Source organism: Zeugodacus cucurbitae, chromosome 6, assembly GCF_028554725.1.
Source record: "Zeugodacus cucurbitae isolate PBARC_wt_2022May chromosome 6, idZeuCucr1.2, whole genome shotgun sequence".
Taxonomy (NCBI): Eukaryota; Metazoa; Arthropoda; class Insecta; order Diptera; family Tephritidae; genus Zeugodacus; species Zeugodacus cucurbitae.
In genome coordinates, this window is record NC_071671.1 from 29743557 (window position 1) to 29770604 (window position 27048).

General features: G+C 39.3%; 1 protein-coding gene across 1 annotated transcript; it reads left to right on the plus strand.

Annotated features, from left to right (window-relative positions):
• Positions 1 to 21857: 21857 nt before the first annotated feature.
• On the plus strand, positions 21858 to 22334 carry LOC128922433 (uncharacterized). The gene has a single exon (XM_054232829.1). The coding sequence runs from the start codon at positions 21858 to 21860 to the stop codon at positions 22332 to 22334; it is 477 nt and encodes a 158-aa protein (XP_054088804.1).
• The last annotated feature ends 4714 nt before the right edge of the window (positions 22335 to 27048 follow it).

The following is a 27048-nucleotide window of genomic DNA, read 5'->3' on the forward strand; positions in this document are numbered from 1 at the left end:
CTGAACCCGTTCCAGCTACCCATTCCGAAAGTGGACCCAATAGAAAAGGAAAGGACAGGAAATATAAAACCTTTCATGCGAACATATCAAAAACGTCAACTTTAAATGTTTCACAATCCGAGAACCCTATAAGAAACAACAACATCTCAAAAAGATCGATCGATATCGAGAGCTGTAAACATTCCATTCGGGAATGCCCAAAATTTTTAAAAATGAATGTAGAGACCCGCATAACCACTATAAAAAATAACGGTTATTGTTATAATTGCCTAGCGTTATCCCACAATTCAAAGGACTGCAAGAGCAGAATGCATCACACTCTTCTGCACAAAGAGGTCACACCCAGACCTCATTCCCCCCCGCAAGGACCAAGAGCCTCAAACCCGGCTCTTGATTCAAACCCATGTAGTACCTCCCAAACCCAAACTCCCAATACAAATCCGCAAGCCTACACAACCCTATTACAGTTCACTGAAGATAGACCAAAGACCCACTCAACTCATGTAGGAAGCATATTTTGTTGTTGTGAAGAAATGCGCAAGTGACAGGATTAAATAATACAGTCTCCGCAAAAGTTACCAAAACTTTCGAACTTACCCTTCAAACTCCAACAAATAAAGAGTTTAAGATAACAACCCACGCCTTTATCTTAAAAACTCTAACGGATAATTTACCCAACCACCCAGTCGACCCAATAATTGTTAATAAGAAACTCGGTTAAAGTTTAGCGGACCCATACTTTTATAAACCCAGACCAGTTGACAGCCTTATTGGAAGTGACTTGTACCCACAAATAGTACTCAGTGGGGTACAAAGAAATGTTTTCGGGACACTACTAGCCCAAGAAACAGAATTCGGTTGAATTCTGTTAGGACCCACACCCGAGAAACCTATTTCACCCTCTATAATGTCGTTCTTCAATAAAATGACCCCAGATAAGCTGATAGCACAATTTTGGGAAGTAGAAGAAGTTCCGAGAAAACCCTTACCCTCAACTTCGGACATCTTGTGTGAGCAGAATTATCAAAAAACCACCCGCAAACACTCGACAGGGCGATATGTAGTGACTCTACCCTTTAAAAACCCCGAAAACATCGAATTGGGTAACTCAAGACACATAGCACTAGCTCAATTTTTTCATAATGAGAAATCACTCTCTAGGAAATAGAATATAACCCAGCGGAGAATACGAAAGCATACTATCTACCACATCACGCAGTCATCAAACCCGATCACTTAACGACCCAACTGCGAGTGGTATTTAACGCATCATGCCCCACCTAAAACAGAAACAGCCTCAACGATGTATGTACACACTGGACCTATTCTGCAGGCAGACTTGGTAATCTTAGTGGTAAAATGGCGTATGTTTCGAATCGTATTAAATGCAAATATTCAAAAAATGTATCGTCAAATACTCGTTGAAAGCAAACATACCCCGTTCCAAAGAATTTTATTTAGGAAATCGATGAATAACCCAGTAGAAGATTTTGAGCTACAAAGAGTTACCTTTGGTGTCAACTGCGCCCCATATTTAGCTATACGTACTCTCCTCAAATTAGCTGATGACGTACAAGAAACCCACCCACTTGCAGCAGAGATCATCCGAAATGGAATGTATGTCGATGATGTACTTGCAGGAGCACATGACGTAACAACAGCATTAAAAGCACGAGATGAACTCACCTCATCTTTAGAGTCCGCAAGATTTGCTCTACACAAATGGAACTCTAACGACCCAAAAGTCTTATCTGAAATCCCAAGAGAGCATCTATTGGACACCAATTTACTCAGTTTACCCGAAACCAATAGCACAAAGACCCTGGGAATAAGATGGAATGCCAAAAAAGATGCATTTATGTTTCTCATCAACCCTATTCCAGATAAGACATCATTTACTAAGAGAGAAGTACTATCGACAATAGCTAAATTGTTCGACCCAGCTTGTTGGCTCAGCCCCGTTGTAGTCACAGCCAAAATAGTAATGCAACAGATATGGCTCGATAAATCCGATTGGGATGAGAGCTTAAACCCCTTAACTCTGCATCGGTGGAAAACTTTCATAAAGGACTATGAAGCCCTTAATCTCATAGAAATTCTCCTTCCATGGATTTTCTGATGCATCGGAAAAAGCTAACGCAGCAACCCTATACATCAGAGTTTCTATAAACGCAAACACCTGGACAACTCTTCTAGTGTCCAAGACTCGTGTGGCCCCAATAAAAAGTATATCCTTACCAAGACTAGAACTTTGCGGAGCTGAATAATAACCTCTGGTGGCACGGGCCCCAATGGTTAAAACTCGACCCAAGCCATTGGCCAGTTACCCGAAATACAGTCGACACAACACTGGAACTCAAGCCAATCAAGACTTTCGCCAACACAACGCAAGAGGATATACTGGAGAGATTTTCATCATTACCCAAAGCCATTCGAGTAATAGCATATATATTTAGATTCAGCTCAAATGCCTCATCTAACAGATCACAAGACCCAAGCACTACGTTGGATATAACCCCTAACGAGTTCAAAACTACCCGCACAAAACTCATTATTTTAACCCAAAGAAAGCACTTCCAGGAGGAATACGAAGCTTTGACCCAAAAAACAAATATACCCAGAAAGAGTTCAATTTTGACCCTAAACCCTTTCATCGACCCAAAAGGAATCATGCGAGTTAATGGTCGGTTGATTAATTCAACCGCACTATCATATAACGAGCGTCACCCGATTATATTACCCTATAGCAGTCGATTTACAAAACTACTCACCCAATTCACCCACTCAATTACACTACATGGTGGCAATCAACTAGTTTTACGACTCATACGTACAGAATTTTGGATACCGAAGCTCAAACCCCTCATTAAGTCCACCATCCATCAATGCAAAACTTGCGTCTTACCCAAAAAGGACGGAACCACCCAAATCATGGCAGCACTCCCAACGGAACGTACAACCCTAACCCGCCCATTTGCAGCCACAGGTATAGATTTCGCCGGTCCCTACGACATAAAAAATTACACTGGAAGACGATGCTTAATAACAAAAGGTTATGCATTATTGTGTGTTTTGCAACCAAAGCAATACACCTAAAACCAGTCAGCGATCTCACCACACGAGCATTCATGGCCGCATTCGCACGCTTCTTTTCCAGGCGCGGATGTCCCGCCGATCTCTACTCGGACAACGGAACTAATTTCGTTGGAGCGTCTCAGTTTTTAATCAACGATCGGCGAGAATACATGAAATCACTCAAAAGTCAAGTAGAAACGAGTGAAGCGCACCAAAACATCAACTGGCACTTTAATCCTCCAGGAGCTCCACACATGGGTGGACTCTGGGAAGCAGGAGTGAAAAGCTTAAAGAGCCACTTAAAAAAGGTGTTGCAGACCCAAAAATTCACATTCGAAGAATTAGCAACCCTTCTTACCCGAATTGAAAGCTGCTTGAATTCTCGCCCCTTAAGCCCAATAAGTGAAGACCACACGAATTTAGAACCTTTAACACCAGGCCATTTCTTAATAGGTACCCCTTTACTAGCCCCAGCAGAACCCAACTTAGAAGATGCAAATCAAAGCACTGTAAATAGATGGTAAAAACTAAAGATACTCCAACAACACTTCGGCAAACGATGGAAAGAAGAATACCTAAAAGAACTACACAAAATATATAAATGGAAATACCCTCAACGCAACATAGAAGTTAATGATTTGGTAGTCATTCGCCATGAAACATTACCCCCAAATGAATGGAGACTAGGTCGAATCGAAAAAACTTATTTCGGTTCAGACGCTAGAACAAGAGTAGTAGATATACGTACTTCTCAAGGCATAATTACCCGCCCAATAACCAAAGTAGTATCTTTACCCAATAATTAATAAAATTTCTTTATAGTGACATGGCTCCTCTAAGCAACAGCAGAGCATCCCACAACCGACGCAACAGCCCAGCTACTACCGTACGATCACTCAGCGTGACCCGAAGCATCACCCCACTCCCTGAAGAAGGGACCCTGGCGCGACGTCTACATCGTTTGAAATCGACCTCTTCCCCAATTCGTGAAGAAAGAGGAAGTACACACCGCACGGCACGGCGTACTATAACCCACACAGCAAAACGCACATACAAACACGTTGCTTGCGGAGTATGCAAGAAAGATCATAGATTGGTGAGATGTTCTAATTTTTTAAAAATGAACATAAAAGAAAAGTTTGACGCAGTTACCAAGCACTGGTACTGTGTCAACTGCTTGGCCAGATCACATCCGACCCAAAGGTGTACAAGCGAAAAACGATGCAACACATGCAATGGAAAACACCATTCAAGCCTTCACGGTCACCCCAGGTTGTTCTGCAAAGAACCAACCAAACCAACAATTATAAATAAAATATACAAAAGACCCAATGATGTGCCAACATTACTGGCCAAGCCGACCCTCATACCAACGGCGATGATAAAAATGAAACACGACGGAAAATGGAACAAAATCCGAAGCATAATCAACCCGACCCGTAAATTATCAATAATCGCGTCAGAACTGGTACAAAAGTTGAGGCTAGCAAAAACATATCTCGACTCACACCGTGTATGCAAAGTTGTTATAGGATCACTCACTGATCCAGCAGGTGGAAATCAACTGCCTTGTAACAAACGAGTTACCGACCCGACCCTATAATCGTGACATAAGTGGCGAAATCATCAAGAAATTCGACCACTTAGTCCTAGCCGACCCGATGTTTTTTAAAGATGACAAAATCCTATTGGAACTAGGGGCAGATACGTATCCTAAAATTATGAAACCCGGATTATTCAATCCCGACAACGGCACTGTGATCGCACAAAACACTGCACTCGGTTGGACCCTCACCGGTGCTTGTGCGATCTAACTCTAAGTACACAAAAACCCAATTACAATATTACATCAACTCAATCTTGAAACAATCAATTAATAGCTTTTTTTCGCAGACCCTTCAAGGCGGCCGGGATGTTCATACCAAATGAACACATCCCTGCATTGTCCTCTAAACTGGTCGAAAGACGAATTAGAGGACAATGCAGAAACACCAACCGCACCAACATAGCAAACAAGACTTATTCTTATAAGAATACTCGCAGCAAAAGGAAGTGAAATTTAAGCGGACGGACATTTGACCACCGGATCACCACAATATTCAGGAAATCATCAACAATTCAACGCGGGATTACTCACATATCAGGTCATATAAGATTTAAGCTATATTTTCATTTGTAATTAACACTTAAGTTATATATTGTATACGGTGTTATTTACCCCACCCTCATTTATATCTAACACACACACGCACAAACCCATTGTATATACGCTATACGCTTTACCGAAATATAAATTGTGAATTTTAATATTGAAACCCTAACATCTCCTTTTATTTGGCAACCGGCTATTTCGAAGTTGAATACCTCAACATCATATACCTCAGAAACTACAGCATTTTCTTGATATCATAATATACCATCAATAAAATTTTTAAGGGCTTACTTTCTATATATTGGTCTACAACTTTGCTTCCGCCGGGAGAAAATGCTGAATTGGAAGCATTACTCGACCAAGATGCGTTTCAAACCCAAGAGGAATTGGCCGAATCGTTGCAAGTGACACAGCACGCCGTATCAAAACGGCTCAAAGCTATGGAGATGTCGAACGGCGCTTCTTTGCATGTGAAGAGCTGCTTCAAAGGCACAACCGAAGGTGATTTTTACATCTCATTGTAACTGGCGACGGAAAATGGGTCCACTACGATAATCCTAACCGAAGAAAGTCATGGGGAAAACATGGACATGCCTCCACGTCGACGGAGTCATTTGGTGGGACCAGCTGGGGGTGATATATTATGAGCTGCTAAAGCCAAGTGAAACCATTACAGGAGATCGATACCGAACGCAATTGATGCGTTTGAGCCGAGCACTAAAAGAAAAACGGCCACAGTACGAGAAAAGACACGATAAAGTCATTCTCCAGCATGACAATGCCCGGCCTCTAGTCGCAAAGGTGGTAAAAAAATATTTGGAGACGGTGAAATGGGAGATCTTACCCCTTCACTTCAGTTCTTATGAAGAAGTCAAACATTTGATTGATACTTGGATCGACTCGAAAGATGAGCAGTTCTTTCGTCACGGAATACGCATGCTTCCAGAAAGATGGTCAAAAGTAGTAGTTAGCGACGGCCAATATTTTGAATAACAATTTTGTAAAACAACGGCGGAAGCAAAGTTGTAGACCAATACCACAAATTTAAATTGATACCTTATATGAGAATCTCAGAAGACTCATGAAAAGAGGATCGACACAAACCACATTTGTCGATTTTAAGGCTGCTTTCGACAGCACGAAAAGGAGCTGCCTTATACCTCGATGTCTGAATTTGGTATCCCCGCAAAACTAATACGGCTGTTTTAGTTGACGTTAAGCAACACCAAAAGCTCCGTCATGATTGGGAAGGACCTCTCCGAGCCGTTCGATACCAAACGAGGTTTCAGACAACGTGACTCACTATCGTGTGACTTCTTTAACCTGATGCTTAAAATAATACGAACTGCAGAGCTAAACAGAGAAGGTACAATCAAACAAGAGTGTACAGCTCCTGGCGTACGCCGATGATATTGATATCATCGGAAGCAACAACCGCGCCGTTAGTTCTACTTTTGCTCGCCTGGATAGGGAAGCGAAGCGAATAAGTCTAGAGGTGAATGAGGACAAGACGAAATATCTCCTGTCATCAAACAAACAGTCAGCGCATTCCCGTCTTGGCTCCCACGTCACTGTTGACAGTCATAACTTCGAAGTCTTAGATAATTTCGTATAACTCGAAATCCAGCGCAGTATCACTCTTTCCAACTGGTGCTACTTTGGACTCAGTAAGCAATTGAAAAGTAAAGTTCTCTCTAGACGAACCAAAATCAAACTCTACAAGTCGTTTATCATTCCCGTCCTGCTTTATGGTGCAGAAGCTTGGACGATGTCAACATCAGATGAGACGACACTAGGAGTTTTCGAGAGGAAATTTTGCGCAAGATTTATGGTCCTTAGAACATAGGTAACGGCGAATACCGCAGACGATGGAACGATCAGCTGTACGACGACATTGACATAGTTCAACGAATAAAAAGACAGCGGCTACGCTGGCCAGGTCATATTGTCCGAATGGACGAAAACATTCCAGCTCTGAAAGTATTCGATGTAGTACCCGCCGGAGGAAGCCGAGGAAGGGGTAGGCCTCCACTCCGTTGGAGGGACCAGGTAGAGAGCGACCAGGTTACACTTGGAATCTCCAACTGGCGCCGAACAGCGAAGGAAAGAGAGGAGTGGCGCGCTCTCATCGATTCGGCTATAACCGGCTAAACGGTTCAACGCCAATTACATACATACATACATTTTTTAAACCCCTGTAATTAAGTATATTGGAGCAAGGGGAAATTATGTTCCGATTTTAACCATTTCTTGTACAGAGACACAATGGTAAAAAAGATTTCCTCTGAATTAAATTAAGATATCTGAGAGAAATTTTCCATTTTCCACCCTTGTCATCAGGGTGCCAAGAAAATATTATATACCGAATTTCATTGAAATCGGTCGACTTGTTCCTGAGATATGGTTTTTGACCCTTAAGTTGGCGATGCCACACCCATTATCCATTTTATAAAAAAATCTGAGTGCAGCTTATTGCTGCTATTTCTTTTGCAAAATTTAGTTATCCGATGTTTTTGGTTAGTGAGTTAACGCACTTTTAGTAGTTTTCAACCTAACCTTTGTATGGGAGGTGGGCGTGGTTATTATCCGATTTCAACTATTTTCATGGTGTGTGGTGGGGTACGGAAGGCAACCGACTACAAAAAGTTTGGTGTATATAGCTTTATTAATTTGCGAGATATATATGTACAAAATACCTATTTGGGGGCCGGGCCACGCCGACTTTCCAAAAAAATCATCCAAAAATGCCTTACTATGGCGATCCTTTGTACCAAATTTATAACTTCATTTATGGCTTAGTTAAGACACTTTATGTGTTTTCGGTTTTCGCCATTTTGTGGGCGTGGCAGAGGTCCGATTTTGACCGTTTCAAAAGCAACAGTCTCACGGTCGTCAAGTTATCCGTTGCACAGACGGACGAACAGATAAACATTCTGATTTTGACTCGTCTCGTCACCATGATCATTTTAATATATCGCTCATTTACATGAATAGTGTCATAACTCAAAAACCACGATTTTTGAGTTGAGTATGCAGAAAAAAAATTTCATTCCGATGCGTAGGAAAATAAACCGTGAAGAATGTGCCGGTCTTAAACTTGTTATATTGCATTATTTTTTAACCACAACAACGACATTTCTCAGTTGTGCCAGAATTAAATAGTTATAATTTTTTTTACGAAATAACGACATATTTTGTGTTCCAACACATATTGTGAAAAGGTGAATTTGATATTCTTTTCAGAAAGAACGAGGCATTTTGTATTACAGCGATATTAGTGATAATTGAATTAAATTTTTCACGTAGCTTTTTTCAGCAAAAACGACACATTTGACTTATGACGGCGAAATTGATTTATATTTTTCACAAATAACGACATAATTCAAAGTGCGTCACATTTATGCCCAAGAAAAAGTATTTGTACACTCTATTTGGTCCATTTATGCTCAACATTGTATTTAATATATTATATTACAGACCACTAGATTTGTCAATCAACTGATGGTTTTTTCTATATTTGCTAAATAAGAGACAATTGAAAACTTTAAATCGCTCTCCTGAAAAATTGATTTTTTTGAGATTATTCAAGCTATTCAAGTAAATGAGCGATATGTATATAACCCTATACCTAACTCGTCTAGTTTTATGACTTACAAACAACCGTTATGTGAACAAAACTATATTACTGTCTTAGCAACTTTTGTTCCGAGAGTATAAAAAACCGTGAGATTTATATACACATGGTCCGGACAGTTATTCCATGAACTTATGTGAAAAGAAACAAGTAAGGAATAGCTAAGTTCGGGTGTAACCGAATATTTTATACTCTCGCAATTTATTTTTTTAATTTTATTAATATAGCACACAATTTGACCCACATTTCGCCATATATATGATATAAAGTCCATTGAATGTTGGAAACCCCAATATTAGGTATTTGGGTGCTAGGTTAAGTTATGACCCGATTTCACGCATTTTCGGCAAGGTTACATATTATTAGAAGAAACATATTCCCTCTGAATTTCTTCAAAATATCTGAGAGACTTACCTTTTCGGAATTCGTGGCAGACCGGAATTTCAACGATTTATAGAAGGGCGAAGGGCGATGCCACATTATAAATGTAGTATTTGTGCAAAGTTCTGTTCGGCTATCTTCACTAGTGCTTACTTAATATATTGTAAAGAAAACGATTTAGATCGCCTTTAAAGTTGTGGTATATAGAGAGTAGGCGTGGATGTGAACCGATTTGGCCTATTACAACGTATCATTGGGATGCAAGGAAAATATTACAAATTTCATTCAAATTGGTTGAGTAGTTTCGGAGATATGGTTTTTGACCAATAAGTGGGCGAAACCACGCCCATTTAAAATTTTGTATACCATTATGAGTGCGGCTCTTTTGTACCTTCTTTATAATGAAATTTAAGGTTCATGTTGGCTTTCCTTACTGAATTAAAGCGTTTTTAGTAGTTTTCCACGTAACTTTGGTATGGGAGGTGGGCGTGGTTATAAGGAAAGTCTGAAAAAAACGAATTTTGAGAGTTTCGTTGATATGGCTTTAGTAGTTTTAGAGATATGTACCAAAAACTTATCAGGGGGCGAGGCCACGCCCACTTTCCCAAAAAATTACATCCAAATATACCCCTTCCTAGAACAATCCTTTGTACCAAATTTTATTTTCATAGCTTTATTTATGGCTTAGTTATAGCTCTTAATGTTCGTTTTCGGTTATCGCCATTTTGTGGGGGTGGCAGTGGTCCCAGTTTCACTAAGATATCTAAATTTTTACTCAACGGACGGACAAACAGACATCCGGATTTGAACTTCACTCGTCACCCTGATCACTTTGTTATATATGTAGGATAGCCCTTCCAAATGAACGCACTTGGTTCAACTTTATAATTAGAATACACCTTTTATTTAAAATAAATTTTAAATGTTAATATACAAATTGAATGTGTGAAGTCCGTCCGTTTGACCGTCCTATATGTGTGATGACTGTTTAACGACTGTGTTCTTGTCCTGTTTGTTAAGTTGGTTGTGCCCTATCAGTGCTGCCTATTGTCATAGGTCAGTGTTGCCCTTTGTAAGTGTGGTGAGTATGCGTACGTATTAATAGGTGTGTCCACTACGTGTTGTCCTGTCATCGCTTCCCACAATCAGCCATCCTGCACTTTCATTCGACCCGAATGAAGGATCAAATTTTTTCATGAATTCCGCGACGGTAGGAGTGCGTCCGGGTCCTTCGTGATCTCCAACTTTCACAACTTCGTATCTGCCATGTTTCAACTGCTTAATGATCTTATACGGTCCAAGATATTTTGGCTTCAGCTTCAGCCCAGATCCATACTGTGTACGTTTGATTGCTACCAGTTCATTGATTTTGTACTCAACTTCAGCTTTACGACGAACATTATAGGTCTTGCGATTTTCTTCTTGTAAACGTACTATGTTCTCTCTCGCTTGAAGACGGCTTTTCTCACGCCCTGAGTCGATTTCTTCTGTTGCGAAATTTTCTAAAAGCTCCAGATTCGGCATTTCAGCCACTCGCATTTCTGATCCAGTTAGTATCTTAAACGGCGATATTTTTGTACTACGCGTTCTACATGTTTGTACCACTCACCAGGACTTTCGTGGCATAATTTCAATATCATAGGTATCACGATTTTGTGTATTCGCTCAACCTGTCCGTTCCCCCTTGGAACACCTGTGGCAATTGTTAGATGCTGAATACCTTCTTTCATACAGTACTCTTTGAAAAGAGTTGACGTAAATGCAGAGCCTCTGTCGCTGATTATGCGCTTTGGATTTCCAAATACCGACGACTGCTTTCTAAGTCTGTCAACTACTGCCTCTGCTCCCGTGTTTTTTGTTGGATAAAGCCAATTGTCTTGGCTATGTCTTGGCTTTTCTTACAGGAGAAGTGACCTTGTTTATGTGCATTCCTTATCACTTCCTCCTCCATGAGTGAAGGTACTACTATCAACTCTTTAATGGGGTCCTTGTGTAATATGTCGTATTTCATATAGTAATCCGCGTATTCGTCCTTTTCTAAAACTTCCGCACAGCTCTAACCCAATTGTCCTCTTCTTGAGCTTGCTTTAACCGGTGTCGCAATGAATCTTCCATGAGTAGACAGGAAACACTGCTCAATGCGTCTACGTGCCTCATTTTAGTGCCACTTCGATGCCGTATTTCGTAATCAAAATCTAGTAAATACATTGCCCATCGCGAAACTCTTAAGGGAACGTCTCGTTTCTTCATCGTCATGGCGAATGCATTACAATCGGTTACTATTCGGAATTTAATACCTATCAGATATACACGCCATTTCTTGAGTGCTTCGATGATGGCTAAGACTTCGAGTTCGTACGAATGGTAAAAATCCTCACACGGTTTCGTCTTCCGACTCATATACTGGACTGGATGAAAGTTCTTATCATCTCTATTCCTCTGCAATAGTACTGCCCCATATCCGAACTTCGATGCGTCGGTATGCACCTCGGTTACTGCTCGCGGATCATATAACGTTGAAACTGGCGCATTGATTAGTGCCGCTTTTAGTTGCTGAAATGCTGTTAGTTGCTCATCACCTAGTTCATATCGTACATCTTGTTTCAACATTTCTGACAATGGTCTCGCAACTGTTGCGTAACCTTCGATAAATCGCCTAAAGTACAAGGTTAGTCCAAGGAATCGTTGCAAAGCTTTTTTATCACGTTGCAGCGGGAACTGTTTGATGGCGTTCGTCTTCGCCTCGGATGGTTTTATGCAACTATTCTTGATAATATAACCCAGGAACTCAACTTTCCTCACCAGAAACTGACACTTGCTCCAATTGATTCGCAATCCGCTAGCTGCAGCTGTCTTCAGCACAACTTCCAAGTTCTTGATGCCCTCGAATTCGTCTTTGGAAGGAATTATAAGGTCATCCATGTACGCAATCACGATCCCATATTTTATCAAACTCTGAATACGGCTAGAATGAATCTCGCAAACACTGCTGGCGAATTACAAATTTCAAATGGTACATACAAATATCATACTGTCCGGTACCCGTAGCAAATGACGTATATTTTGTGGATTCGGCGCTTACGGGCACGTGAAAAATCCATTTACCAAATCAAGTGTCGTATATATCTGGGCACCTTGCAAACACTCGACTACTTCATCCATCAATGGCATCGGGAAATTGTCCCTTAGTATTTTCGCATTCAATCTCCTATAATCGCAACATATCCTTTTTTCACCGTTCTTTTTAGTTACCAGAACAATTGGTGATGCATATTCCGATGTGCTGGTTTTAATGACCCTTCTTCCAACCATCGTCAAACTTGTTCATTGACCCAAATCCTATCTACGTAGGAATACTCGCCTCGGCCTCTCCATCGGCTCTTCGTCTTTCATTACAATGTTCATCTCGACAGGCGACTTCACGTTCTTCGCTGGTCGATACTCGGTTATCAACTTATCTATCATCACCGAATGTGTGTGACTGAGATGCTGCAGATCGATATGTGATGCTACACTCATATCAGAAGCCAAAAAAATGTCTCCAAACTCGCCAATCAATTCATCAATCCGATTCTCATCTTGTTCCATACTGTTCCCCTTCACAGGGCATACATCGGCACTTCCGTATAATGACGTTGATGCCTCGCCACGCTTCATACTATCAGCTCCTTGGGCTAGCTTATTATTTGTTGACTCTGCAACTAAGCGCTCATTTACGCTTACGCTGTACTTTTCCATTGTTCCACTCGACCCTCGTCCATGTTTGCGAAGTCCACTATCTTCTTCCACGTGCTTCTCTGACTCTGATTCTTCTCCGTACCTCCACGCAGTTCATCAACCACGTCCACGTGCCCCTTGGCACCAACTTCTTCTCCACACGCCTCAGATGAAACTTCTTCGGTACAAACACTTCTGCCGGTCTTCTGCTGCACTCCCTTTATCTGCTTCGACCGTTTCTTGCAAAATTTAACGTCTTCCTCAGTCACGATCAAATCTACTTGCTTCAGGATATCATTCCCTATCACGACATAATAACTTAAATCACGCTCATTTGCGACATGAAACTTAACTTCCAAAGATATATTGTCTATAACCATTGACATCGTAAAACTGCCCATGGTAACAAATTCGCTGTTGCCAATGCCAACTAAATACTTCTTTTCGTTACTTAATTCAACATCAAACCGTAGCATCAACAAAGCATCATTCCGAATTAGACACAAATCGGAACCAGTATCAATTAACGCAGACATCGTTTGGGGCATCCTATTAAGTGCCGTAAAAATCAAATCTTTGAATAATAAATTGCTTTTCCCGCTTATCTTCCTCATTGTATTCATACTCCCTTTCGCACCCCTTTCTGGCTTGTTGATTTGGACGGAAGTTTTACATTCGGATGTTTTATGTCCTTCTCTTCCGCACCTGTAGCAGGTGAATCTGTCCCGTGGACAATCTCTGGCCATGTGTGAACTTTCTCCGCATCTAAAACACTTCCTATCTCCGGGATTGAAATTCGATGTTACTCTGTTTGACGACGATTGTTTGAACGGATTTGCAAATTGGAATGGAGGCTTTCCAGCGCTGATTCGTTCGTAAATTTTGATCTGTTCCTTGAGATCACCGATATACCTTGCTTGGTATAAATTGGATTTGTTTACTTTAGAATCCGGAATACCATCGACGAAGTACTCTATAAGGCTGCGTGCATGTCGGAGCTGCGATAAGCGATAAGAGCAGCGACAAGAGCATAGCGTCGAGTTATAGTTTTGTGTGGTGTGCATAACAGAGCTGCGATAAGAGCGTAAATTGCATTTGCAATTTAAGTTTTGTATAGTGAACAGCTAAAAAAATGAGTGATTCTCAAGAAGAAAATATTTTGTTGTTGACATCTAAAAAACGCATCTAAACGCACACATCTAAAACGCTCGTTTTCGGCGCATCCTATAAATCAAGAAAGGCCAAATTTCGGAGAATTTCATCTTCTTTATTGTAGCTTGAGACAGGATCCAAAAATTTTTTTCGAATACATGAGAATGACTATTATTACTATTGAAAAAAAACAATGGAAAAAACAACACAAATGCACTGTAGGCTTAAATTCATATTAAAGTAACAATTTTACAATAAAACACATGAAAACATATTACTGCACTTACTTTTTGTATTAAATTGTGTGGATATTTCTAACCACAATTTATCCAAAACGAACCTGTTGTGGTGGTTTGGATCTTTTTGATCCCAGATTGCTGGTTTCAAAAATACTGCACTTATTAAGTCTTCCGTGTCCATCATCGATAAGAGCGAAGAAATTACTGACCTACAATTTCTACGCTCTTATCGATGATAGCCAGCAAAGAGTGAGTTCGCGCGCTGCTCCGACATGCACACTTGTATTAAATTACATGTATCAATTTTCTACGCTTCGCTCTTATCGCTTATCGCAGCTCCGACATGCACGCAGCCTAAGGCTGTGATCATCTAAGTTTATAGGTTTCCCGATTTCCATCAGATAATATAGGTATTCACGCATATCTTCGTTCTGTCGTTTACGTCGGTTCCTCAATGTGCGATGTACATCAATTGCTGATACGGTGGTACCAAACTTGCTCTTCAATGCTGATTTCAACGAACTCCAACTACAAATACCAGCTTGACCACGTACGAACATCTTTGCAGCTCCCTTCAGTAATTGCTTGGCACAGATATATTTCTGTTGCTCACTCCACTGTACTGCTTCCGCATTATCTTCGAAGTCTTGTAGCCATTGTTCAAAATTAGGCTGTCCTGAACCGCTAAATGGAGTCATGGAATCTTCCACATCACGAAGTGTAAACATCGATCGCTCTACAATCGGTGTATTCACGCTACGTCTACCCGGCGTCATCGGCCTCATCCTCGCTTGCATTCAGGCCGAAGTGTTCCAGCAATCTGTCCTGAAGTACGGTTTTCCGTCCACTAACTACTAATCCCAACCTTTCCAAGTTTTCCCTAAGTCCGTCCACAGTCAATGCTGAAATCTGTTCGCGGTCCATTGTCTTACAATGCTTTTGTAAATTCAATATCAATACAAATTAAGGAAGAAGTGAAATATTACAAATTTTGAATTTTATATAAGTACGTATTAAAAATATAAAATTCCGCAAATTCTTAAAAAATTTTACAATATTGTACAAAATGAATATGGTTACAAAGTTTATTAAAATTATTTTAAATAATAATATTGGAATAATGTTTGTGTTCGGAGCAGCTCCTTCCAAAATAGAACGCACTAGTTGTAACTAACAGCCCTATTCTCATGCCCTCACAAAAATCACCACACTCACTACTGTGAGGTTTTTGGATTTTGTGATGATTACCTTATGCTGGAGAAAATTCAAAAACTCAAATGCTCACAATTTTCTCAAATATCTGTGACGTGTGAAAGCAGCCATCACAATACAAAAATATTTGTGTTTGCTTTGGTTTTTAGCAATATTTGGAAACAAAGGTGTAAATATTTGCGTGCTATAACAAAAAAAAAGGGCCTCTATAAAAGTTCAGTTATCGAATAATTGTGTTTAACCGAATCTGGAGCAATATGAACGTACGTTGCATTTTCATTCGTTGAGCGATTTGCTGCCAACCACATCTACGATCCGATAAGGATGCATTATTTTTGTAAAGCAAAGGACACTGACGCACAGCCTCTATAAGACGATGATTTACATCCATGTTATTTTTATACTCTCGCAACAAAGTTGCTACGAGAGTACTATAGTTTTGTCCACATAACGGTTGGTTGTAAGTCCTAAAACTAAACGAGTTAGATATAGGGTTATATATATCAAAATGATCAGGGTGACGAAAAAAGTTGAAATCCGGATCTCTGTCTGTCCGTCCGTCCGTGCAAGCTGTAACTTGAGTAAAAATTGAGATATCTTGATGAAACTTGGAAGACGTATTTCTTGGCACCATAAGAAGGTTAAGTTCGAAAATGGGCGTAATCGGACCACCACGCCCACAAAATGTCGAAAACCGAAAACACATAAAATGCTATAACTAAGCCAGAAATAAAGCTATTGAAATAAAATGAAATAAATGAAGGATTCGCAAACTAATTAAGCTATATCAAGGAAACTTTTTATAGTCGTTTCTTTTAGATACTACCTTATACAGTCCAAAAATGAAGGAAATCGGGTCATAACCACGCCTACCTCCCATACAAATGTTATGTTGAAAATTACTAGAAATGCTTTAATTCAGTCAGGAAAACCACCAGAAACCTTAAATTTCATTGCAAAGATGGTACAGAAGAGCTGCACTCAAAATGGTATACAAAATATTAAATGGGCGTGGTTCCGCCCACTTATGGATCAAAGACCATATCTTCCTTACTTGTTTTATAATTCTTTTGTTTTTTAACTTTCGACTGTAAATACGCAATTGTGATGTTTTTCATTTGCTTACAAATTTTGCAGCAATTTGTTTTTTTTTTTTTGAATTTATTTCTTTTGAAACAACTGTTTGACAGCAAAATGCTTTTCACCTCAATTGGTGACTTTTGTAAGCTTTTTTCTTATGAGGTTCGAGCCAGAATAGACTCACAAAATATACGTCACAAGAAACCTCACAAATTTTTCCTCTCAACTCAGTTATGAGGTTTTTTCAGAATAGGGCTGTAATTTAAGTAAATTTATATTTACATACATATGTACCATACTCTGTGGTGAAAAACTGTTCTAAATCATTATTAGTAATTGTTATCTGGTCACTCTAATTTACTCGTATGCATACCTGAGCTTAACGACACTTATTATTGTACTTTATCATTACCCTTTATCCTTAATTCGTTAATACATACAGACATGCAAGCAATAGTTGTGCTCTAGCTTAGCTTTAAGCAAATTATTTCGTTGAGATCGTTTCTAACATTCGCCGCCAGCAGACGTACCAGATCAACTAAATTCACCAGCCACGTAACTTTCATTTCGTTGTTTTATATATAATTAATAAATAAATAATAATTATATATTTTCGTTGTTTGACTTCGCGATTCATAGCTATCAAAAAAGCTTGGTAGCTCAACATCTGGTGACCCCGACGTGATCGCTGTGTGAATTTAGTTGTGAAAAAGTGAACATTCGGTTTAAACATTACTGCAATTGCAATTGTGCGTTGCATTTAAATTGGAAAATATCGGTAAATCGGTACCGCTTCGTAGCGTGACTTTTCACAAACAGTTAAAACGGAAAACGGTAAAACTTAAGCTCCGTACATCGGGTGCAGCTATTTTCTAAAACGGTTCAGTGCAGTTATCGGTAAAACGTTGATAATCTAACCTCGTTTTAAAACGTATTTGAAATGTCGGTGAATCATCCTCATGGAACTCCAGCTATGGAAAATTCGACAAATGAAAGCCCCATAAGCCAACATTCCCCTACGGGTAGGGTGACTCTTTTGAAGTTAAGGACACAGGCTATGTTTAAGCGTCTTGAATGCTTGTGTACGGATATGAACCCAGAGCGCTTGCAGAGTATGGATGAATATGCTGTGGCGGCAGTAATCGATTCATTAAACAAGTTGGAATCAAACTTCTTGGCGGCTCATTCAAGTTTGGAAGAGCATGATCTCGATTCCATTGGCAGTGATTTAATTATCCAATTTGATGCAACTTTAGTTAAGCTGAAAGCAACTCTACAACGCGAAATTGGAAAACGTTGCGGATCTCAGCATGGCTCCATATTCAGGACCAGCAACAACGAATCTCAACCTATCATAGTGAACACCAATCGTTCACGTTTACCATTATTAACGATGCCTAAATTCAGTGACTCATATATAGAGTGGACAAATTTCTCTTCGATGTTCAGTTCCGTCATCGACAAGGACGGCGACCTCACACGAGTGGACAAACTTCAGCATTTACGTTCCTGCTTGAGCGGTTCAGCTCTTGACACCATACGATCTTTGGAAATTAATGAGGCTAACTACAAAATTGCATTAGATCTTCTTAGTAAAGGATTCGATAATAAAAGTCTTATCTTTCAGGCACATATCAGGGAGATCTTCGGAATGGACAAATCAGATGCTACAGTCGGCAAGCTGCGAGCGTTGACGGACAAAGTCACTTCGCACATACGCGCGTTGCAGTCACTTGGATCAAAGGAACAAATAGCGGATTGCATAGTGGTACAGTTCTTAATCCAGAAATTTGACAAAGTAACTCAAGCAAAATGGGAAGAAAGTGCGAGTTACCATCGTGGGAATCATTGCCAACATTTTTAGAACATCGATGTCGAACACTTGAAAACGTGGATTATGCAATGCAAACACAAACTGATACATTTGGTAAAACTTGTAAAACCGTGAGTACACATCAAAGAAAATCATTTATTGCGTCAAATACATTATTGAGGGGTTGTGCATTTTGTGGATGCGCTGAGCATCTGATTTATAATTGTCAACGGTTTACCAATCTGTCGCCTAACCTTCGCCAGAAAGAGGTTAAAAAACTTTCGCTTTGTTTAAATTGTTTGAAGAAAGGCCATCAGATGCGAGATTGCAAATCTAGTTATTGTCGAAAATGTCATTCGAAACATCACACTCTTTTACATTTTGATCGGTTACCAATAACAAACAATCAAGGGTTACCCTTACAACCAACAGCGGTTCAAGCTAATGAAATGACTGCAACGCTGCCAGCGCAGCCTAACGTCTCTGCTTCCCAATCTCCATCTGATGTCGTGCTTTTAGCCACTGCAATTATTTTAGTTAAAAATCGTGCTGGAACTTTCGTACCTTGATCGTACCACAGATTCATTTCGTCACAAGTCGTTTCGCAAATCAACTTCAGCTGCATAAATCTAAATCGTTCGCTTCAGTGTCAGGCATTGGAGATGCAAGCTTTTCAACGGATGGATATTCTGTCGATATTGTTCTGAAGTCGCGGACTTCAGATTACTCAACAAACATTACTGCTCTCGTCGCTCAAACTATTACTGATAATCAACCTGATGCTTCCGTCAACACCGGGGATTGGAACGTTCCCTCGAATATTCAACTAGCTGATCCAACATTCTACATACCACAACGTATCGATATGATCATCGGAGCAGGACTCTTCTTTGACCTCATTTGCGTAGGACAGATTAAGTTGGCACCTGGATTGCCCCTTCTTCAGAAGACTCGGCTGGGATGGGTGTTATCTGGAGGTGGACAACAACTTCTAAACTATCAACATTTATTGTAAGTAAAAGATCGTCGAGTAAAATTGGTTCCTGTACACAACTAGGTGCATTAGTACGTCGATTTTGGGAAATTCAACATGTTCATGAACCAATCTCCAAAGTTTCTAAGGAAGACCTCGAGTGTGAGGACCATTTTAAACATAATTATTCACGTTCATCGTCAGGCGAGTATTCGGTTCACTTGCCCATGAAGCGCAGCCCGGATTCACTTGGTAATTCATATTCAGCTGCTAGACGCAGATTCGAAAACATTGAACGTAAACTTGGCCGGAATCCTGATTTAAAGGCAAAATACAGCGCATTCATGCATGAATATTTGGATCTTGGTCATATGTCTTTAGTCCCTAGCGGAAAGAGTTCGGAATGCAAATACTTTCTACCTCATCATTGCGTCATTAAGGACGGCAGTACTTCAACGAAACTGCGAGTTGTTTTCGACGGTTCTGCGGTAACAACTTCAGGATTATCTTCAATCGACATACTTATGACGGGTCCTACCATACAACCCAAACTTTTTAATATTCTAATTCGCTTTCGTACCTTTCCAATCGCACTCACAGGAGATGTATGTAAAATGTATCGATGTGTTCGCGTAGCTGCCCCAGACAACATGCTTCAGTGTATACTTTGGCGAGATTCTCCAAACTATGACATACGCATATACAATTTACACACGGTCACATATGGCACCAAGCCCGCTGCGTTCCTGGCTATACGGACTATGCATCAACTAGCCTTGGATGAATCCTCATCATATCGTCTTGGTTCTCAAATTGTTCTCCGAGATTTTTACGTAGATGATCTTATCTCCGGAGGAAACACAGTAGAAGAAGTACGAGAGATCAGACAGCAAACCACAACATTACTTTCTAAAGGTCGTTTTCAGTTAAGGAAATGGTGCTCTAACAACTCAAACGTTATCAGCGAAGTTCCTGTTGCTGATAGGGAAAGTTTTCTTAGTTTTGATGACTTCAGCGATATTACGAAAACTTTGGGACTCGTTTGGAATCCATTCAAAGATGTTTTTTTGTTTAAATATACACCCCAGCAAACATCAGAAAAATGTTCTAAACGTTCCGTATTGTCTACCATAGCATGCTTTTACGATCCGCTAGGTCTGCTTGGCCCAACGCTTACTAGAGCAAAAATTCTGTTGCAAAGGATGTGGAGAGATAAGCTCGAGTGGGATAAAAGTTTACCACATTCAATGCGCACAGCATGGTTAGACTTTTGTAATGATTTTATTGATCTACAACACACCTCATTTCCGCGGTACGCTCTTCAGCCTGATTCTACTATTCAAATACACGCATTTTGTGATGCCAGCCTGGAAGCATACGGCGCTTGTATCAACGTTCGCTCAATCAAGGATGGCTTTGTTCAAGTTCACTTGCTATGCTCTAAAGCCCGCGTTGCACCCCTAAAAACACTCCCAGTACCTAAGTTAGAACTTTGTGCAGCTGCTCTACTTGCACAATTAGTAGCTGAATTAACAAAAATGAATATTTTCAATTGCTCTTATGCAATTTTCAATTGCTCTTATTATTGCTGGTCAGATTCATCTGTGGTCCTCTCATGGCTGCGAGAGGAACCCTCAAAGTTCAACGTATTTGTCGCCAATCGCATCAGCGCCATACGACAATTAACACAAGGCATGCAGTGGTGTTACGTTCCCACGTCTATGAATCCTGCTGATATACTATCAAAGGGTGCAACACAAAGGGAGCTCCTACAATCAAAGCTTTGGATGCATGGTCCTCAGTTTTTAGAAAACGTTGAATCTTTTTGGCCGCAACCATGCGCATCTCAGACTCATCTGCCTGAAACTCGTCAAAAGGTCTTAATAATATCATCGGATGAACCCGACATAACTCTTTCGTTCAAATATATTAACTCGTTTGGAACAATGCAACGTATCTTTGGATACATATACAAATTTATAAACATCAATAAATCACGTAAAAGGTCACAGCTCACAACTGCAGAAATTTATGGTGGAATTCAGCTGCTCATACGCCTTGCCCAAAGAGCCCAGTTATGGCCAGAAATCGTCGCTTTGAAGAAAAATAATTTTGTTCACACATCAAGCAAAATCGCTTCGCTATCACCATTTTTGGATGACTTTGGAGTTTTACGAGTTGGAGGCCACTTAATGAAATCAACACTGAACTTTGACGCGCGCCATCCAAGAATTTTACCAAAGGATCATCCATTAACATCGTCAATAATCACTTATTTCCATCGGAAGTATCATCATGCAGGTCCTCAGTCTCTACTTGCCTCCATTCGTATGCGATTTTGGCCTAAAGGTGGCAGAAAAACCATCGCGCGCGTATTACGTAATTGTATCATTTGCTGCAGATCGAGACCCCGACTCGTCGAACACATCATGGCTGACTTGCCAAAAGAACGCATCCAGAGCTCGCGCGCCTTTGTCGTAACAGGCGTAGACTACTGTGGACCATTTTATTACAAACCCGAAACGCGTAACAAAGCACCTCAAAAATGCTACGTGAGCGTCTTCATTTGCTTCGCCACAAAGGCTGTATGGATGGAACTAGTAAAGGATCTCTCAACCGGCTCTTTTCTTGATGCACTCAAGCGCTTTATAGCTACTCGTGGTATACCAAGTTGCATCTGGTCAGACAACGCTACAAACTTTGTTGGCGCCAAGAACGAGCTGAAAGATTTACGCGAACTATTCCTTAGTGAAAATCATAACAAACAGATTCACGCATACTGTCTCGATAATGGAATTGACTGGCGGTTTATACCCCCTCGATCGCTACACTTTGGTGGCCTTTGGGAGGCAGCAGTAAAAATGGCAAAAAGCACTTCTATCGTTCTGTTGGCGCATCGCTTCTAGGTTTTGATGAATTACGCACTCTAGTTTGTCAAATCTCAGCGATTATTAATTCACGACCCCTTGTACCACTTTCAGAAAACCCAGAAGATCTTGATGTATTGATGCCCGGGCATTTCCTTATTGGCGGCCCTCTTATCGCTATTCCTGAGCCTAATCTCACACTTCTCAACTACAATCGTTTAGATCGTTGGCAGCGCTCTACCTACATACAACAAATATTTTGGAAGCGGTGGAGTGAAGAATATCTCACTAATCTACAACAGCGCACCAAGTGGCAGACACCTCGCTTAAATATCCAGATCAATGACATCGTGTGCATTAAGGACGAGAACTCAGCACCTCTCAAGTGGCCTTTAGCTCGTGTTACAGAAATCGTTACTGGAGCAGACGGTGTTGCGAGAGTAGCTATGCTACGCACAGCTGCCGGCATAACGCGTCGAGCTGTCAGCAAATTGTGCATCCTTCCTGTCAAAGATTCTCTTGAAAGTGGGACCTTTCAACGGGGGGAGGATGTTCGGAGCAGCTCCTTCCAAAATAGAACGCACTAGTTGTAACTAATTTAAGTAAATTTATATTTACATATGTACCATACTCTGTGGTGAAAAACTGTTCTAAATCATTATTAGTAATTGTTATCTGGTCACTCTAATTTACTCGTATGCATACCTGAGCTTAACGACACTTATTATTCCACTTTATCATTACCCTTTATCCTTAATTCGTTAATACATACAGACATGCAAGCAATAGTTGTGCTCTAGCTTAGCTTTAAGCAAATTATTTCGTTGAGATCGTTTCTAACATTCGCCGCCAGCAGACGTACCAGATCAACTAAATTCACCAGCCACGTAACTTTCATTTCGTTGTTTTATATATAATTAATAAATAAATAATAATTATATATTTTCGTTGTTTGATTTCGCGATTCATAGCTATCAAAAAAGCTTGGTAGCTCAACAGTTTGTAAAATGAAATTGATATACAAAATTTATTAAATTGAATTGAATTTATAATATTAGAAAAATGAATATAAAATTATATGGCCTTACTTTATTCGCCTCAACTGTACTTGCTTTAATTGTTTTTCAGTTGTCCTCTTTTGGTTACCGCTACTGTATTTGTTCACTTCTCTGCTACTATACCGCTACGAATGCCTTGTTGCTGCCTTCTCTGCTTTTACCGCTACGGACGCCTTGTTGCTGCCTTCTCTGCTTCTACCACAACGGACGCCGCATACGCTTGCGTTCCTGACGCTCGCCTTAATACTCTGTTTCTTTATATTCTTACCCTTTGTTGCTATGCTGCTTTACTTTTTTGCTGCTTCTGGATCTTACTTGTTGCTGACTTGATGATCTCGTACTAAAATTACGCTGCTTAGAATTTGCTGCTTATCCGCTTCTCTGTTTCTAATCACTGCATTCACCGCTACATTCTTGGCTTTTCCAATAGGCGTCCGTTATACGTTTATATGTTTCTTAGGACAGTTACTTTTGCTTTTATATGTAAGTATGTATATTTTGCAAAAGTAGAGTTCTTTTTGCACGTTTCATACTTTTAATAAAAAGTTAAAATTTACACATTGACGGAAACGTTTTTATTTATCTAATAACTTTACGCGTACTTCACTTTTGAAATATACAAAATGTCAATTTAAAAGATTTTTCCGCGGGGCTACCGGGGTTAGAATACACTTTTTATTTCAAATAAATGTTAAATGTTAATATACAAATTGAATGTGTGAAGTCCGTCCGTTTGACCGTCCTGTATGTATGATGACTGTTTAATGACTGTGTTCTTGTCCTGTTTGTTAAGTTGCTATCAGTGCTGCCTTGTCATAGGTCAGTGTTGCCCTTTGTAAGTGTGGTGAGTATGCGTATGTATTAATTTGTCCACTACGTGTTGTCCTGTCATCGCTTCCCATATATATGTACAACCTTATATGTAACTCGTTTAGTTTTAGGAAGTACAAACAACCGTTATGTGAACAAAACTATAATACTCTCTTAGCAACTTTTGTTGTGAGAGTACGCCGACTTCACAGCCAAAATGATGCACAAATGTTTAACGTTAGCGGCGACAGCTTGACACTGATTTTCGAATGCAAAGAAAATACTGTTATAAATGTGAGCTATCCTGGAATAATATTTAATAGTTTTGACATTTTAGTATTGTAAAGTATCTTTCAAAATGGGCCGCCAAACAAGTATTTAAGTGTGCGAGTTAGTCCTAATTATTACGGTATAAAGACGGAAAAAGTCAACGCAAAGTCGCGTATGTGGTGAAACTGAGTCAAGGAACTATTCGGCATATCATTTAATGTTATGTTCGTTTAAGTGCTCCAGTGAAATGGAAAAAATTCTTGGGAAGAACAGTCATCCCAAAACCACAAGAAGAATGCTCAGTGAAACTGATTTAAAAAGCCGCCCAGCCTGAAATAAACCATACACCAATGCCAAAACTCGGAAGTGTAAGGTTAAAGATTGCAAACGAACAGTTATATAAGCCTGCAAGCTTCTGGAATACCGTAATTTTTGCTGATGAGAGTAATTTCACCCTTTTTAAATCGGATAGAAATAGATATGTATGGACAAAACCAATTGCTGAGCTACAATCGGAAAATCTACGTATTACCGTAAAACATGGTGGAGAGCTTGTAATGGTGTGAGGATGCATGTCGTCTTCTGATGTCGGGAATTTCGAATTCATCGATTGTGCTATATACAAGAGTGTGTATCTAGACATTTTGAAACGATATTTGTACAAAATGCCGCGAAATTACATACTTTTCATAACTTTTGGTACTATCAAGATAAAGATCCGAAGCAAAAATTCGGAGTTGCTCAAAGTTGGTCTATTTGGAACTGTCCACATAGTAGAAACACCAGCGCGATCTTCAGGTTTGAATGCAATTGAGAATCTGTGGTCAGTTTTGGAACGATACATGCGAAAATACCAAATTAGAAATAAAGCCGACTTGAAAAACACCCTGCAAACAGAATTACAAATATTCATACTGAAAAGTTTGATCAAACAAAATCAGACTGGACATTCGAGTGTGCACGAAAATTATATACCCGTTGCAGCTCTCTGATACATACGTACATACATACACATACACGCTTCACTTGCCATCAGAACACAAAGAACTTGTAAATAGAAGTGCTTAAGTAAATCAGTGTTTAGGGGATGATATACAAACCGAACGTTGTCGATCATTTCAATCATTGAAGCATTAGTTTGTATCACTTCGGGTATTTGCTGCTGATGCGAACATTAATAAACAAATCAGGCATAAGCTGATCGGTCAATAACTTTCACCTGCAATCGATGAACTGCTGACGCTGCATCAGTTATTGACTCCGCACACACATCCGCCCAAATGATCCGAAGCAACGTAGTATCACTACATCAAACCTCAAACACTTGACTGGACTAGCTGGTCCAACATCCAACAAGCGTCAGGATCCTGTAGGAAGAATACACATCCTCCAAAAGTGCACACCGTGGAAACTTTAGTAGGTACTAACCAAACGAGAGGACACCCTAGGCGCCAAGAGGCTAACAAGTAAGAATTAGAATCTAAGAAAATATTAAAAGTTAAAAGTTAAAAATTTTGTGAAAGAAAAAAGGAAACTTAAAAAAGTAATAAAGATATTAAAAAGAAGTAAGAAAATTTTACAAATTAAATAATTTATGAAATAAAAACGGACACTTCAAAAAATAATAAAGAAATAAGAAAATTTTACAAATTAAAAAATTTATGAAATAAAAAAAGCAACATCCAAAAATAATAAAGATATTAAGAAGAGGTAAGAAAATTTTACAAGCCTAAAATTTTATTAAAAAAAGGAATTTTTTAAATAATAAAAAAGGGAGAAAGAAAAACAAGTAGATTTTAAGGAATTTAAAAAAATAAAAACATTTTAAAAATTAAACAGAAAAAATAATTAGAAAAATACAATAAAGAAATAAATACATACGTAAGAATTAACAAAAAGTAAGAAATCATATAAATCATTATTTTTAAGAAAATATTTAAAAACAATTTTTTTTAGTAACATTTATCTACATTTCAAATTTTAATTGTATATTTACTAACCCTAACTAACATTATAACAAATACATAACAACGGGCTCGTACAGCCCGTAAATAAACTCTTAACAATAAGAAACGGTTTGTCCAACCGATAAAAAAATATAAAAAAGCTGCGATTCACCATCTTCGGGGGGACCCTCCAGCTTATAATAAATAAATTCTCTGCGATTCACCACCTTCGGGGGGACCCTCCAGAGAATTATAAAGAAGTTATATTATCATACCCAAATTTCAAACAGAATTTTTACTAACCCTCAACAGCTAGAACAAAAAAGGCAAGAAAACATTGCCTTACTTAGGAAAAAACAAGAAATAGACCTAACCTATCACAACAAGAAAATAAACGAAATAAATGATTGTTCTCCAGGGGATATCATTTATGCCAAAATAAATAAAAGACTTGGCTCAAAACTTACTCCAAAATACAAGAAAGAACAAGTATCCGAAAATAATAATAGTAATAATAATTAAACAACTATAAAAACCACATCAGGACGAATCATTCATAAAAGTTTAATTAAAACCTGGACAATCTTCTTTCAGGAAAATGGACCATTTTCGACTATTGCACATTAATATCTTGTTTAATAATAAAGTTTTAATAAAAAAACTTAACTT